Source organism: Gavia stellata, chromosome 12, assembly GCF_030936135.1.
Source record: "Gavia stellata isolate bGavSte3 chromosome 12, bGavSte3.hap2, whole genome shotgun sequence".
In the NCBI taxonomy this organism is placed as follows: domain Eukaryota; kingdom Metazoa; phylum Chordata; class Aves; order Gaviiformes; family Gaviidae; genus Gavia; species Gavia stellata.
This window is the reverse complement of record NC_082605.1, coordinates 9,819,157-9,837,719: the sequence shown is the minus strand read 5'-3', so window position 1 is coordinate 9,837,719 and position 18,563 is coordinate 9,819,157. Positions and strand designations below refer to the sequence as shown.

General features: G+C 35.7%; 1 protein-coding gene across 1 annotated transcript in view; it reads right to left on the bottom strand.

Annotated features, from left to right (window-relative positions):
• The window catches only part of CACNA2D3 (calcium voltage-gated channel auxiliary subunit alpha2delta 3), a 463,311-nt gene that overhangs the window by 360,774 nt on the left and 83,974 nt on the right, over positions 1–18,563 (bottom strand). The window contains exon 3 of the mRNA XM_059823195.1: positions 5,473–5,589. Coding sequence (XP_059679178.1) covers positions 5,473–5,589 — 117 coding nt within the window. The remainder of the gene's footprint in view (positions 1–5,472; positions 5,590–18,563) is intronic.

Genomic DNA, 18,563 nt, shown 5'->3' with positions numbered 1-18,563 from the left:
AGAACTATATCTGCTTTGGTCACAGACACACACAAAAAAATCAAAAAACAGCTCAAGGGTATTAAGAACATAGACCCAAGACTACTGAACAAAAAGGTGCATTTATTTTGGTTTTTGACAGTTTTGTTTTTAATCCTTCATCAGGTTCCTGTTTTCCATATAACATCTTATCACAACATTCTTTTGTCTCTGCCCCTCATCCATTAAATAAACCTCCTATAATTTATTCAGGTCTCTTCTATATCACCCCTAGTGCCCTTTCACTGCACTATGTTTTCCAGTCCTTTCTTATGGCTGAGTTTTCTCTGCCTTTCCTCACTGAGGATACAGACTTTCTTCCCTGTAACCATTCCCTGATTCTGATGACACTTGTAGGGATTTAACCACTGGCAAAAGTGACAATAGGTTCAAATGCAAATGGGGGGGGAAGGAAAGCAGTCAATAACCTCAACTGAAGAACGTGACAAAATTTACCCACTCTAAAAGCAGCTCCGAAAAGATTATATAAAAACTTCCTTACCAATGAGAACGTGTGAAATAATGACAGCTTTCTAAAATTTGAGTTTTATTTAGTTTGTTTGCTATGACCGATTTCTTACCCACTGACTTCAGTGACCAACTGGAAGCAGCAATCTTAAAGTGAATGACTGAAATAACTCCTGGAATGGAAAGGTATTTAACAGTGGGTAAGAAATTGGTCTACTTAAGCACCTACTTTCAAAATCCAGTTCTAAATGCCACCCTCAACCAACCAGAAAACAAAACCTTCTGTACCAATGTGTCTGATCAAATGGGGAAGAACTTACCATTAAGTTACACACCAAAAATTAGTTGAATGCTGAATACATCCAAGAAGACAGTGAAGTACTTGTTTGTAAATAAAAGCTACATTCATTGACTACAATATTCAGTATGAATTCTTTCCTGAGCTTTCAGAAATAAGTCTATTCAGAGCACTGCAAAATATTCCTATGGAGAAAGAAACTTCCCTGTTTAGGACCTTTCACACTCAGCTTTGGATTACTTGCCATGATCTCTGTGTTCATCCAACCAAGTTCATTTTGCACTCACCAACATATCACTTCATTTACTTTAAATAAAAACTAATTTATTGATAATGACACCAATTTACCAGTGTTTGCTTGGAAATATGTGGATGCAGTACATGTAGTTTAATACTTCGCTTACATACATATGTATGCAAAAAATCATTAGTAAATTGCATCTGTTGATATTCCATATATAAACCTCAATATGCATGTGTGTAAAGATATGTACCCACACATATATACATCCACATACTAAATTGTGCAAACATAGACGTGTATATGAATAAGCACAAACACATCAAACACATACATTACACTTTTTAAACTGTGCATAAACAATATCATTCTAATAGTAGCTGAAAGCAGTTTGAAGACTGGTGTAAAAATCATTGGTGGAAAAAAAATCCATTTCTCTTCATTGCTAATGTTTGTTAAATATAAATGCTGATGTTCTGCTCCTTGGAATAATGTTTGTCTGCATGTGGAATTTCATGATAAAAAGCTTTAAAGTCCCAGGTTTCTCTAGATAAACCCCACTGGCTTACTGATGCATGAATGCACTGCAATTGAATTACTGTACAACAGCAATTACTTTTCACAGTATGGTTATAACGAGAATCAGCTTCACAATGAACACCAGGTAGCTACAGTAGGAAAAGTTAATAAAAAGAAATCTTTTATTTGCATTTTCCACTGCAGCAGTGGTAGTTGCCTTAAAGAAAAGTGATCCTTAACACTTGATTTGCCATCTTACAAGTAAATCAACAATCATTTTTCCAGGATTCTCTTTACTTGCAAAGAAACACTAATAAAAATAGAAATTTAATTGCATAGCTAAAGTTTTAATAATAGCTTTTTGAATATTCCCTAGTAACTTATTTATCTTTCATTTTGCTTTCTTTTTCACTTCCCTCTATCTTCCTTTGATTTTTTCCTATTATACCATTAACTAGGAAGTGTAAAAGGACCAAACAAATAGTTTTAATTCCACTTCGTTTTCACTATTAAGTTTGTTGCAGTAGTCATTTGTTACTCAGCATTACGTCATCGTGCTCTATTCTCTTCAGCTGCAAATGAGTGGAGTCACTAAAGTATCATAAAACCTCCTAAAAAAATTAAAAAAATAAAACCCACAGCTAACTTTTAATTAAGACCAATCAAGCACATTTCCTATGAATGATATCACTGAAAGTCCAGGAAAAGTAACTGAAGCGATACCACAAGCGACAGAGGACTATGCAAGGCTCTCAAAGGGATTATTTGGGTTTGGCTGTAAAATTAAACCCACTGCTGAACAACGCAGGAAACATTTCCACTTATCCCACCTTATGGGCAGCAAGATTTTTCCCAACTCGAATGTCATAGTCTTAAAGACAAATGGATACATCTGCATTTGTCACAGCTAGGAACAAAGCATCAGTGACACTGAATCAAAACCACTCTTCAGTGGTTTTAACTTAAATCATGTCAGAAATATTTCAAAATAAAATCTGAAGATGCCTCTGAAATTCCATCAAGTACAGCAATAAGAGGAAGGAAATGGTTAACAGGAATAACCTGAACTGACATAAATTTAAGGTAAATAGTGAACACTGGGGAGGGGGAGGAAAAAAAAGTCGCTTGCAAGGGTTTCCATCAGTAAGTAGATGACAAAAGGTTATATAATTGGTTTAGCACTTTCAGTCTTCCATTTATTTTATGTATCTGACAGCACAAAAATAGGACATTCTGTGATAGGATAATTGCATACTGAAGAGTAATTCAAACATGGGATGAATATGATAAAAAACACACTGAACCAACTAATCACTATGAAAAGCGATGAGACAGAAAGATAAAAATTCATCCAGAATATAAAGGGGGAGGAGGGAGAAGAGAGTTCAAATGTTATTAGTAGCTCCGAACAAGTTAATGTGCTTGAAAGCATGAAGTAAAACAAAAAAATCTGAAGGCCTTTCCAAGCCATCCTATTTCTACATTTCCAGGTCTTTCTTCTTGGGCTTTTCAACAAATTAAACATTTTATATACTGTGGCTTTCTGAGTAGTTGTCTTGGATTGCTACATCTGCTACAACCTGAAAAAGTATGTTGATTAAAATGTTTTATCTAAAAAGTATTTAAATTAAACCACAGATTTTGATGTCTACTTGAAGCTAATTCAATGAGCACTCTAAGGTAACAATTTGGGGTAACATTGGAACAAGTTTTCCAAGTACTTGGATTTGAACCCTCACAATGATCACCCCATTATTTCTAAGGCTGAGAGAGCTTTTGTACAGTACTCTTCATTTAGTGCTTACCCCAATATTACCACCAGCATATGTAAAATATTACTCCGAATTCTAGGTTTCAGTGCTCTTAGTACAAGTTTCCATCAAAAGCCTATGTCAAAATTCTATTATTTTAGCGGCCAGGTGATGCAGTATTACTTGGTCTCAGCGTGGAGCAGAGGTCTTAGGTCCACATGAGCTCTGTAACTCCTATCTCACCTCTCCAGATACGAGGAGAAAATTAGCTATGATGTACCAAAGATAGAACTAGTGCAAAACCTGCACTGTACCAAAGGATTTTGTACTTATCAGGACATAAAATACTAAGCACTACTTACTACCAGAACATAAAAGGTCCCTCACTACGTCCCTAGCAACGAAGACAGACCACATTATGTAATTATGCAAAAAAGAATAACTTCACTGGAAGCTACACTAAACAGATCATTTTTTAAATGAAGTGACCCTGTCCAAACCAAGCTCCTAGCTTCCTTTCCAATGATGGACACCTTCCAAAGAAGGCTCTGGATTTCAGTCAGTTTTTCCGGCACTAAAACTCTTTCACACAATGCTACATGCCTGGTTTAACTTCACAGAAATTGGGCTTATTTTTACTCAGAGCATGGTGGCCTATATTGGTCTGGGTTTTTTTTCCCTTAGACAAAAACCACCGTCTGTATGAAGAGGCCAAACCAGTTCTAAATGCTCACAAACATTAGAAAACATTCACTACAGAGCTCTAATTCAGAGATGAACTGCCCTTCTCTAAAGAGCACTCCATACGGCTGGAATAGAGCTCTGCTTTCCTCGCACACAGCTTGCTGGTCACTTCTCGCGCTGAACGAGTGCTGCTCCAACAATTTTTTTTCACATTGTTATGATTTCAGGGCAGCAGTTTTCTCTGCTAAGGAAGAAGGAAAACAACCCCCCCAGAGTCGATATTCTGCAGACTTCTGGAAGCTGTTGTACACATCTTAAAGTGCGGTTTTTCTCTGAAAAACAGACTGTAAAAATAGCATTGCGGGGCTCCATGTTTATTGTCTTTCTCTGCTTCCCTGCCAAGTGTGCTCACTTTACAAGCTGAACTATGTTTTACTTCACTGCCAGCCCAGAAAATTCAACCTCTAAAATGTAGCTAAATTCCTTCCTCCCTTTTGCACCATAACAAAAAATAAAAGGCTGAAGGCAAAATTGTACCTGTAGTTACACAAATGGAATCCCTGTCCTTGGGTGATACCTTCAGCTCCACAGTTGAAACAAAGACCTTCAAGTCAATTGAGCAGATAAATCTGACTGAAAGAGAGTAGCTGGTGGTAAATGGCATCACCATAATGTCCTGTTAGTTTGTTGATAGAGATGATTAACAGGAACCACTGTTACAGGCAGTCACCTAAATTTCTAGCAAAGAATAATGCAAATTTAAAACCAGAAGAGAAAGACCTGTTATTCTCTAGGACATGCATGTTACAAGGAACTCCTATTCGATATAGTAAAACACAGAAGAAGTCAGAACTTTCTTTTTTTATGGTAAATCTAATCTAATAGGATGCCAAAGCTACTACAAAAGAAGGATCAGAACGGAGATTGAAAAAACCCAAACAAACAAAAAAACCCACCAAAACCTACATATGTACAAAAAGCTCAGTGCAGCTACCTAATGATCATTAACGTTGCCTTTGGAGTGATGTAGCGCTTACCACAACTAGAGGAATTTGGGATTTAGTCCCATTTGAGGCATCTGCATTTTCTTCTAGATTTGAACTAAAGGATGGTTATTGAACTCGGAAAATTCCCTGCAATGCTATTTTTATAATAGTAAGCAGTGAAATTCAGTTGCTTTGGTTTGATATTTTGAAAACTAACATTTTAATGCACAACCACATGTAGTTATGTTTTACTGAACACAAGTGATACCTTACAAACTCATACGGGAAGCTGGTAGTCCAAGCCTAGTGACACTCTCCTGCATTTATCTATTGACGGTGCAAATAATCTATATCTATTGCTTGAACACTGATCCTAAAATACTTCTGAAAGCTTTAGCATTTCCGCTTCAACACCTTCAATCGCTAGTACAGCCTTCAGAGCAGAGCCCAAATTATATACTTAGTTTTACATCATAGAATGAAATAGCAGATTGATCTGCTGCTTACCCGTACAGCTTCAGACTTTTTATGAAACATTTCTTCCATATTCTTTGCTAACTTTTTCACAAGCTGAAGGCCATCAATTTCTTCTATTGCGACATCCTTCTCATATTCTTTGTATTTCTGGAAGAAAAAAAATGAAAAAAGAATTAGGGAAAAGTTATTCACAGTGAACAAGCTGAAATTTTGACAACTGATTATTAGTTTTGTATTACACTTTTGCTGACATTCTTCATTTATTTGATGTTTATTTGTGTGACAGAAGGCTGCTTTGTGCCAAGATCATGTCACAGAGATAGAACAACTGGGTTAGGACCAGAACTCCATTAAGAAAATATAATAGAAATATTTATCTCGTGCATTGTAAGAAAACGATAATTCCCCTTCACAACGTTTAAATTACCGCTCCCTGCAACTGAACAACAGCCAAAAAAGTAGTAAAAAATCCTCAAATCCCATCCAAAAATCATTTAAAACCAGTGATATGCTTGGCAATCCACTGCGCCTTAGCAACCTAGAATCCTCCTCAGCTAAACTTACAGATGTTTACTTCACGAGCTTTATACAATACTTACATTATGAATACTTATACTACAAGCTTATCTAGATGTTCTTAACTTTCCACGCAAAGAAATCCCTAAATAAACCACGTAAACATGAGTCTTTATCCGAATGCAAGCCTAAAAGTATCCTTTATACAATATGGATGAGCATTAGCTCATTCACAGTGTGAATAACTCTCAGACTGACTAAGCACTAAAAAGATATTCAAAACAATTCTTATCCTCTATTTTCTGCATATCAACATTTTTTCTTTCTCAGTGTTTACAACAAGGCTTATAAGAATATAATATACAAAAAAGCATAATATTCTTTGGAGTCAATCTTCAAAACATTCAGTACTGAGAACATTCCTCTTTCCCATGTCATTCCACTACAGCCTGCGCTCTAAGAAGTGATGGCTTTCAGTCTAGTTATTGATTGCTCATCTCTGTTTAAAACATGTATGAGTTGTGATGAACCAATCATTGCCCGTTACCGAACCCTTAACCTATTCACATAATTGTACCTCCATGATACTGCAAGCAGATGAAAAGCACACCTGGTTTCTGCCAGCTTTAGCCCTACGTGCAAAAAATATCTTCCAAAGCTCTAAAGCAGACTGTAGTGCAACCCACAGCACAGTACTTGAGTCAATAAGATTTATCAATTAAACTTGCCTATAGAATTACAATTATCTCTAATCCTTATATAACTCCAGAGAGAGAAGAAAGAATAAAAGCATCAAAAACAGTGGCTCAAAGCACCTGAATGAACACTAAAATGATCAAAACAATGAATAAGTCAGGACCAGTCATGTCCTGGCTGGTGATGGAAGGACAGACTCTATGGTAAGCAAATGCCGGCACATATTGTACCCATTTCTTCTGACAAAACTAATTTTCAAGGGAAAGCAACACTTTGGGCTTGCTTTAATCTTTACCTTTCTCTGTAAAAACTTATGTGAAAGTTTTGATAGGCAAATAATATTTGATAGAACATCATTTGCAGACCATTTCATAAGAAGGTTAAAATACACAAAGTTGCCAGTAAATATGTAGGACACTAAATTTCTTATATTCTGTAATTTTCCCATTTCAGTAATAATTTCATTTTTTTCCAAACTATTTCCAGTCATGAGGCTCTATTCTACATGAGATTTTAATATTAGTGCAAGCAATCTAAGAAACCTCAAGCAGACCACCTGCATTTTGCTCCCTGGAGGTAGGAGGAAACATTTGTTTTTTCTCCTTCTTGGTCTGCATTTAAATGCCATAAGCAGAGTTCTGATTTTAACACTGCAAGTCTATTTATGCCATTACTAAATTCACTACTCTCCACTCTGAAAAAATTAATATAGGATAGCAAAGTGATTTGTCTAAAATAGAAAAATATTGGGGTTTTCATTTACTGGAGAAAATGCCAGAACACAATAGACAGCAGATAGTATTTGTTACAGTAACTTTTTTACTAACTGTGATAAAATGTAGTGAATGAAAAGTAAATTGAAAACATTCCCAGTTAATTAATGATGTCAAAGTCTGTTCACATCGCACAGGATTTGAAGCTGGGGAGAATTTAAAACAAATGAAACAAAATGCAGTGTCATGAACAACTATCATATTTATGTTGTCAATAGATCAAGTACAAATTTGAATCACTTATGTCAAGCTGCACAGATCATGTTCAACACGTCAAGTTCTGATAGAAATGGTTTCCTTCAGAGCTGACCTTTGAGTTCTTAGAAAGTATTCTAAAATACATCACTTCAAGAGACTGTTTTCAGGTCATCAGATTTATTGATTTAAGCTCTGCCATCAAGTGAAGAAAACCAGGAGATTATTCACTGCATTTCTGTAAAAACTGAATGCTACAGTTGAAGTTGACAAATCTTCTAGGCACAGAGAATTATACCATATAGTCTATTAAGCTACTGCGAGAACATATTAAAAAGCCACCCTTTTAAATTTTGAGTAACTGGGTCTCTTGAAAATTAATAACTTGCACTCAAAATAGAGGGGAACGATTTATTAACTGATAATTTCTGATTTTATAAATTATGCTAGTTCATAACACAAATTCATTTTTTCCCCAATTTAAATGACAAAGTTCCAACATTAAAAAAAATTGGAGGAAACAAGGTATTATTTAATTTCTATTTGAAAAGATCACACACCTTGCATGGTGCATGCCTAGTCAATTGTTGGAAACCCTCAAGAACATTTGCAAACTAAGAGTATTTGCTTGAACTGCAAGACCTTGGCAACCAAGAGGTTTACACAATAAGAGGTTTACATAATATGTATTTTACATTCAGTATTTCATTGCCATAACAATACTTCTAGTATTTTTTCAGCCGTCAGTGGAAGGTTCCAAAACAGGAGAAATTACGTGGCTGGAAAAAACACCAGCTGTTTTCGGTATCCTTGTGCTCTAGTGATTGTGTCTGGAGGGAAGAGGTCCTGGCTTAATCTGTGCATGTCTATGCACTTCCTCTTAGTACTCAGTGTGCATGAGGCTGGGAATTTAGATTCAGTCTAGAAAGCAGTTGATTTTATAATAATTATCAATGCAAGAAACCTGAATCACAGCAGACAGTGAAAAAACAAAAACACAAAACTGTAACAAAGGACATCATTAATAATGGATTTTCTTCCTTTCACTGCAGAGGCTGTTTGTCCTCCAGGCTCTCATCATTTCCCTACAACTAGATTTTACATATTAAATTTGCTTTTAATTTAAATAAAAAAGACATAGTTCCTTCAAAATAACTTTGAAGTAGTTTTTAAATGAAATTATTTTATTTTAATGTAATCTTGATAAAACTGTAGTGTGCCACTAGGGTTGCAATTAAGGAAAATGCTGTCACAGACAGTGGTGAAAAAACCTAGCTTCTAGGCCAAGCTCTCCTTTATATTCTGGACCTACAAACTACCTTGTAGTACTGCTACTCTGAAAGGCTCTTCCAAGCAATGCCTTAAATAGCCGTTTCCCTCAACTGTAAAAAATATGAAGTTGATGATAAAGTTATTTTGTTGGTTTTGTTGCTTTTTGGGGTTGGGGTTTTTTTTAATTTAAAAAAATATTAAACCCTCAATTTTTTCCAATAATCTCTAATTTTATTCCAGTAGGAGATAATGAAAAATTCTCATCAACATTTGTAAAATACCAATAATACATTTGTACTGTTTTTAATAGGAGAGAAAAACAGCCTTAACTTTGCTATAAATAATTGACTTGCATAACAAAAGGGTACGAAAAGTTGGAGTCACAGTTGCACATTTCTTTAGGTAAGTGGATTTCTAATTGTCTAGAAGATTGAGCAGATACAACTCCTGATTTGCTGCGTTATAAAAAAAAAATATTTGAAACACTGATTCTTTCTGCGTACAAAAAAATCAGCATTTGGTAAGAAATTCTCCAAAGAGACAAGAACATTTATCATTTGAGAAAGCACACAAAAAATACATTATCTCTTCAGTCTCTGTTTTGCCAGATCATTTCACATAAGCGCCAGGAAGAGACAGACAGTACTTCACTGTCAGAACTTTCAACGCTGTTCATGGATTTAAGCGTGGGGCTTTTCTCTTGCATGGTAACTGATCATCTAGAAATAACACACCAAAAAGCAATCTATACAAAACTCACGTTGGATGCGTTTAATGCAATCCAAGTATTTGGCACTGAAACATCAACACAAAAAAACCCAACCCAAAAAAACAATGAATAAAACCCCAAACCACCAACAACAAAAAATAAGCAAGAAACCCAAAACACCAACAAACAAATAAAACCACCACACCAAAAACCATGCAGCTTGAGTAACCAAGGCAGGAAAAGAAATACTATCTTGAAGCAAGACAACTTCAGAAAGATGCCACGTATCAGCTACAGTTTGAATTTTTACTCCTTGTTTTTTCTCCAAAGAGAAACATAATCTTTGTGTTTCTATTTGTATCTACTTCTATCAACTCTTATCAAAATCAAGATAATTGCCTTTATGCTGTATATAAAAATATTTCAAGTTACTTACAAATGCGTAAACAGTATTAGTCTTTTGACAAGTCTGTGGGTGCTTTGTACACGCGCAGAACAATACAACCATTTACAATTAAAATTATTCCTGCTCCCCAGGACTTTCAGAACCAGTAAATATCACTACCATCCTGATTAAAGAAATCTATTTACTCAACAGGAATATTGTAATAATCCTTTAAAAGTAATCTGTTGGTTTGTGGTGCATGTTAGGAACTGATACACGCCTCTGAGGTATTCATAGCTATAGCTTGCATAGTTGTACATACTTTACGGACGTTGCTATTTGAGAGTGGTTTTGTCACGTACATGTTAAAGAGATATATATGCATGTGCACATTTATTGGTTTATAATGAAAAAGCAGAACCAGCATGCAAATGAAAGATCTAATAGCCATTCAATCTATCCATTGTTTCCATGAAAAAAAAAAAGTATGTTTACTCCATGCCATCTGCAAAAAAACCCCAGAAAAACGCCACAGCAAAAACACTTTCAGATGTTCAAGTCTCAACACTGTAAATGTAAAGTCAGATTACAGAAACATACACTTTTGATTAAACCACCAACTTTTGATTTCAATTAATATCTATTGCCCTTAGAAAGGCTGTGCTATGCACTGCTTCAACTGCTTAAACTTGCTTCCGACACTCTGCCATGTAGTCCTAACAGTGACTCCCTTTGGCACAGAAGTGCTGGTTTGAAGTGCCACAAGAGTTAATTGGCTTATTAGAACTATTTTAATTCTGTATTTGACAATCAAATGTAATCAATGAATGAGTCTGCAAGGCTACAAAAAGCTTACAGCTAATACAATTTGCAGCTCTTAATGTGTTTTTTTTAATTACAGAGTCAAAAGCTACAACAGTCTTAAACAGAGTTCTGTCTCAGCTAATTCTTAAGCTCTAAACTCAGATTTCTTCACTCATGTTGACTTTCCTACCCAGAGTAACCTTGGATTTTTAGGTCAAGTTCTTCTAGATCTTCTGATCTGTAGGGATCAGAAGGTTGATAGTATACTACATTTTTATGCATGGAGAAAAATGTTTCTTCTTTCACTAATCTATTCCTCATCACAATCGAAAAATAGAGCTCACATTCATTTTTTACTTACATGTTATTAACACTGCCACACAGAATTTAAAACAAATGGCATTTATTCAGGGAGCTTTAAAAACACTTACTCCTTTTTTACACTTTGTGGCATTTGGTTTTGGTTTGGTGTTTTTGTTTTTTGGGTTTTTTTTAACTATAAAACCCCAAATCTATAATTTATGTGGAGCAAACTGACAACGTAGTCACATTAGGTGCCGACTTACACGATTAACAGTTCTGTGGAAATTAACTGAACTATGCACAGTGGAAGGCTTTCCGCTATTATCAAAATATGGCTCTGAGCTTTTGATTCAAAACTAAGAATATAAATTGCTCTTGATGTGGAAAATCTACCGCAGGATTTTATGAGACACTATTATTTTAAAACAATATCCATGTTCAAATTGATGGGACACAAACTGTGAAAATTCAAACCTTATGTGGCTTGAGCTCTTGCAGTGCTTTACCACACCAGCACACATCCCTTCTGCATGTGAGAGATGGTAGAGCAATTCCCAGCAGAAGATTTAAAAATATACAGCACAGCCTCTAAATGCTTCATCAGAAGTGAGGGGTCGCTAATTATATATGCACTGTTGGAATAAACCCGAATTTGAAGCCAAATAAAAAGCAGTCTCCAGAATTACATGTGCATGTGAGTGGGAATCTGAGCTTTTCCATTGAGCAGAAGGGTACTCAGATGGCACTACCACAGCAGAGATGCCAAATACAGATGGTGCACTCCTCTGATAGACTCATCTGTGAATGTCTCCTTAGAAAAAGATTTTGTATTTTCCCATTATCATATTGACCCTATGGTGGTGTGTTTTTTTTTTAAACTAGAGTGCCAGTGTTATGTTGTTATTATCTGGTCCTCCTTACTCTAAAATGCATTCAGTGGAGCAACTTTAAAGGCCCTAACAAAATAAGCAATGTTAAGAGTTGTTTTTATTTTGTTGATGACAGCTGATGAGCATTTATAAACAAAATTATTTTAGTTCAGAGCTGGTATAGAATTTTTCATCCACAGAGCTCCAAAGACTTTAAAAAAGGAGTATGTATGATAATCTCCATTCTGTACATGAGGATACTGAGATACAGATAAATTCAGTGATATGCCCAATGTCACATAACAGTTTGTAACTACAAAGAGAACAAGCTCTCTTGGTTACTCTTCCAGTAGTACTCTTCCTGCCCAATAGACCACAGATAACTTTGTTAAGTTCAGCTTGATCTGTATGGAAAGATGAGTCACAATGGCATATTTCTCCTCACCTTGACATCAGAGAACTCCTTGATAATTGGGAGTTTGTGTTACACCACATTACACACTCCTATTAACCTTTACTGAACCTCTTTGTGTTGATGAAATCCATCAGCAATGACCAGTCTGATGGCACACTCCTTTTCTGCAGAGCAATTTGTATTCACTTCATCGAATGACTCCAAGGAGCTCTACATTAGCCTGTCGTGTTTGACTCTTGCCACACACTGGTGTCTGAGGAACTCCTGTTGCCTCAAACTCCTATTTAGTTACTTCATAAAAAACACTTTGAAATGCAAAATATTGAAATATTTGTTGCATACTATTTTACTATAATTAGCTACTCCAAGCTGGACCTGGTAAATTATAGCCAAAGATCAGCTATCCTGGAAAATTTGTTATCATCAGCGTCTTGACAAGGATAGTTACTGCCTTCCTTGCAAAATAATTTACACAAAATGTAAGCATCTTACAGTCATTGCAAGGACACTATATCCCCAGCATATTTAATCTTTACAAAGATATTTACTTCTGACCTATTTTTACCTCATTGCTACGTGCAAGTGCTACAAAACCGAATCACAATTAAAGCATTAAGCTGAATGGTAATCAAAACCAAACCAACCCAACTCCTGATTTAGCAACATTCCTCTGCCATGTCTGTGAAACATATCCACACAAGATAAGTCCTTGAACCTTTGCACAACTAGATATGTATAGGTATACCACATAAACAGCAATAACGGGAAGAGTCTTGAATATATACCTGGTTAAAACATCTGAGCTAGTGTGGAAAGATACAAGCTACCCTACAATATAGAGTATTTCTCATCACAAATAAAATTGAAAAGCAGCAGTCACATTGGTGATGCATAAATTATAATATTCTGTAATAAATAAAAAGATAAACAATCACACTCCAGGATTTTCAAATGCTTGCTCTGTAAGACTAATTCAGTATTGCATTTTTTATTTAAAATAGTTAATAAGCCTCCGCCTAAACCGCCATCACCAAAAATGGGTGATCCAAATAACAATCTAGTTAGATCTAATTCTAAGCAGTCGAACAGAGGTCAGGAATACACTCCAAACTTTCCCTTTAACAGGATTGCTTTGGGTCAGGGCTAACCACAGTAACAAAAAACTTTTGAGAAATTTTGCCTTGCTCCTGCCTCCAGTGGCAGAGGCCGAGGGGACTTCAGACTCTTTTGCAGAAGAGTGCCAGCTCACCATCTTTCCTGACTATGAACTCAATCATATTGAAAATGGTTGAAAAAGCAGATTACTGCCTTGTAAATTCTTTTAGACATCTGTAACATCTTCACAGGCCAGCAGGCGCTTTTAAGAGCCAGCTAACCAAGACTATTAAAAACTGCTTTAGAAATATATTTTACAGAAGCTATCTATGCAATTATACATACCTTTGCTTCTATTTTAGAAGAGAACATAAAACCCTCATTTAAACCAAAAAAGAACATTTTAGAACTGCCCTGGAGTCTCCTTTTTCCATAAATATGTACTTGATACTCTTGAAACTCACTACAGTATTTCACATGAACTGCTTTAAACAATGAACAAAAACCCCATAGGTATAAATCTGCAGAATCACAATATGACCCAGAGGGCACGTTCATCCAAGGCAAAGCCATCGCTATATTTTCAGGTGAAAGCAAGTCTATTAGAAGCATGTACATCTAATCTGCTCCTCACAAAAGTCTGAAGAAATGTGAGAATGCAGTCCTTTCATCCTGGGTATTTATTCTGAGTCACTGAAGATTCAGAAGTAGAGAACCTAACAACTTACTATTTTCACCAATTTCTCAGCTGGGATGAGATACTACAACATTTTCTTTTGTACACCAAACTGCATCGGTCTTCTCTGAAAGCCTTTATGGCTTTACTGGAAACAAGGACAACCAAATAAGACAGCTGGCTTTGTGCTGTAAGGTCACAGGATACATGCACAAACTAATTCTTTCAATCAGACTTTCTTTATAATGTTTTTTCTCATTACACTTCCCTTTTATCACTGTGTGGCTCTCTTCCCCCTCCTTATTGTTCCATTTCTGCAGACCTATGCCTGCCTTACACCCAGCTGTTGTTCTGGGTTTCAGTATTTCTAGATACTTTTATTCGACAATGCTTATTTTCCATCCCAGAAAAAACTAGACAATTGTCTCCCCACCTTCGTTTAGGTTGCCCCTAAACGAGCAATAAAATAAAATGAGCAACAAAGAAAGCTAGAGACAAAGTGGAGTATAGACACAAAAACTGAAGCACATTCTGAAGACAAACCGTTGCTTAGCAATACCCATGTCTTGTGACAAGATTTAAAAGCACTGCTCATTTAGAATAGCTAATGGTTATTGTTCCTCAGAAAAAAAAAACCACACATGTACTCTCATCTCCTTGGGACAGAAACTCTGTTCACAATTTGCAGTATTCTCCATAACTAACATTCATCTGCTTGGATAATACTTCTAAAACTTGACCCTTTTCATTGTGCAGGACCTTCAACATTAACTCTTAAATGGGCTTTATTCCATTGTTTGCTACTATGAAGGACATGGCATTGATCCCTGCTGCTATATCTCATCATTGCACTTTTCTGTATCCACCTGATAAGAGTATTTATATTGATTTAGGGTTTTAGACAGGTATCAGAACCCTATTTAGCAAAGTGGACTTCTTATTACAAGAAAAAGCATAACATCTGAATATCTGAACTCAGGCACCTAAATTTAGGCTTCCAATTCTTCATTTCATCTCTGAGCACGAAAAATTATTCTAATTTCAAAAATCTAAACTCCCCTCAGTGACATCAAAGCCAGCAATGTCAGCATGTTCTCAGCATCTCTGAAAATCACACCACCTGCACATGGTCTGTGTGCAGATGTCTTGAGAAGAATTTAGCAGGCTAACCATAAAAAAAAGAAGATTTGGAAACCAAACTATAGTATTTGGCACTGCCTGGAAGTGTGAAAACGCATTTGTGGTTTTGCCACACAAGTTAATGCTTTTCTCTTTCACGTGTGATTCTCAGTCACTTTCAAAACTTCACAAGAAACAGTATAGAATGACCAGCCTTTACATTTAGGTAGAGTAGTATATTCACCATGATTTCTTTCAAAGCCTCATAAAACAAACTGGTAAACGCACAAGGAAAAACAAAGGGTTAAAAGTTTGATTGCCAAACCATGTTCAATCCAGTATTTAATAACTGCCTTCGAAAGACTGTAATATGATATAAACTAACGCCCTGTACAACAGAACTTGGCCAGATCTTTTTCTCTTTGGACCACTTAGCTATAAATGCATATATCCTTAGACTGTCATCTGAAATATTGGCATGCTGCTAGCTCCCAATATGTTTTTTCCCCTCAGAGTTTTTTTTCTCTCTCGCACTTTTAAAAGTGAGGAAGACCAAGTTTGAAACCTAGTTAAGAAAAAGCCCGGTGCATAAACCAACCAACACATCAAAACCACCCAACACATCAAAACCACAGTCAGACCTCTGTTTGTAGCTCTTGTTTTTGCTTTTTGGCATTTTTTTAATGAAGATTGGATTAATAATATACAGCATAATAGCCTTTGTATCATATCACACCCCTGCTATACCACAAGCAGGTATTCCAAAACATCACTGCAAAGAGTAAATAAACACACCGATCGATTTAAAATTTTGCAGAGGAGGGTGAAGAATATCAGTCTCAATCTCAGTCCTTATTTTCCCCTGAAACTGAAAACACAAGACATTTTATTAAAGTGTATATAGCTCCCAATGATATTGCCTTCATCAAAAATTATGTCAAGAACTAACCAGATCTGGACCCTCTACTTAGAGATTTGTACAGTCTCGTCCCTACATTACAGTCTTGTCTTATTTTCCTCTCACAAAAAAAAAAGGACCAAACAAGAAAATAATTTGACTACCAATTTAGGGTAGATTTATTTTTGTGTACTTACATGTCAGTATTTGATCAGATTGGAAATATTTCAACAAATAATGTTTACTGCTATTTTTTGCAAAATTAAAAAGCTTTTGCCCAAATTTAACAAATTGAATCTGAACCAAACCCATCTCAATTTAATGTGTAGGGCACATTCTTCTATTATTTACAGAGGTTTCTACATGCAGTTAGTTGTATCAAAAGTACAAAAACGTGGAGATGCTTACTCAGCTTTTGTCTGATTCTCAAAGGACTAGAAAGCTTTTGTAGTTTAGGAATTCATTACCTTACCAACAGAGAGCTTCTCACCAAAAAATAAAGCATATTACATATAGCACCACAACAGGTCATCGCCATAGCATATAGAAATAAACCATCTAACTTGCGAGTCTGTAATAGAATGCATAAACTAATACATTTATCAGAAAAAGTACGGAGTTTTGCACTTGAAAGGACCCAGCAACAGCTTTGTTTTGCTTGGTCAATAAACCACTATTAATGATAATGTATCCATGAATTAAAGATGCATCAATCTACATAGCAGAGAATAGAAGCCATGAATAATAGCCAAATCAATACTATGAAGTCGTAAAGAATACAGTGTGCTCTCCTTCAGGCTAATGATAATTAATTTACTTTTGCTCCCTTCACACACGAGAGGAAGCTAGTAGAAGAACACTTTAATCACATAAAAGTTGTTAATTAGAAAAAGAACATGTACTGTTATCTCCTTACGGTATCTTTTTTGTTCATATGCTTATAGCACTTAGAAAAATATTGCTTTATTTGCACACATCTAGAGAAAACAGCTTGTGTTTTAGGAGCATATGCATATACTGGCTGATATTTTCAAGTACTACAATTTGAAAGTTTGCTTCTTAAATAAAAGATCTTGTTCTAGTTGGGATGTTCGTTAGTATAAACAGCCGATGTCTACAACCACATTTCTGCAACACAAATAACTCTACTAGGGAATATATGTATAGAACCGTTGTAAGCCTTATGTGGTTCATTATACCATAATGAATAATAGCACCGAAAAATTATGTTTGCTTATGTTGAGGCTTAGTTTATTTGATTCAACTCCAGTAGCAAATTAAATAGTGCCTTTTTTGCAATTAAAAAGAGACGAGGTTTAAGTGATCAACATCTAATGGAGGCATCCCCTTCTTAGGAAATAAAAAAGATTTGGTGGTCCTGTTACTTTGAGGGACTGGCCCTAGAACAGCAAGCCTCTAGACAAGGCAAAAAGATGAACTACTGGTTCTCTGGTTTTAAAAAGAGTGCCATTGCTTTCCAAAGAACAGAATTTTAATATTCATTGTGTCTGAATTCTTTTAAGTACTATATTTGCACAAAGTAAACTTTAAATTGCTACAATTAACAGTACATTTTCACAAAGACATAGAAATTAAAGTTTCCATTTTTAAAATATATTCTTCATGAAAACTGTCATCAGTACACTGCTACTATTTCATTACTTAATAAAAAGACATAATTTTGCTAAACCTCTGAACACCAAACAAAGCTGCCTGAATCACAGGTTACTGCTAGTCATTCTATTGATAAATTCCTCTCTGCTCACCACAAAGCAGTGACCTTCTTGGTGAACTGCATTCAAGCCTCTAAGACAGCAGAGTAGTGAACATATACTTAAGTTAAAAAACACAAGTGGTCCTACTGAAGCAGGCAGAACAAGTCAGCACTTAGAGCTATCTATGTGTGAATTAGGGTCCCAGTGCTCATTTCTGACGCTCAACACATCCTTATGCAGTTTTGCTAAACTCACGTCATCAAGCGCAAAAAAGCTAACTTCTGAGGCTGAGCTTGACCTTTGGTTGTTTACCAGCAACTGCGTAAAAGATTCATAACGTAGGGTCGCATCTCCACCTTGTGAGCTTTCTAAAAAAGTTTTGCTGTGAAAGAACATAATGCACATAACCAAGGGCAGAATACTCTCTTAATTTCCAACACCAGATTTTTTCACATTAACCTACTGAAAAATTGTAAGAATTATTTAGGTTCTTGTCAAACTCTACCCTGCAATGTAAACACCCTGAATTTACTTGTAGGTTTCCTCCTTCCACAAAAATACAGTTTGTCCCTTATTATTATGAATGTACAAAGAACAGCGTACATCAATAAAATGTAATTGTGGCAAGTGGACATTCTGTTTGCATTTGGAGGTATGGCAGAGCCTGTGCTGCATGCAGAG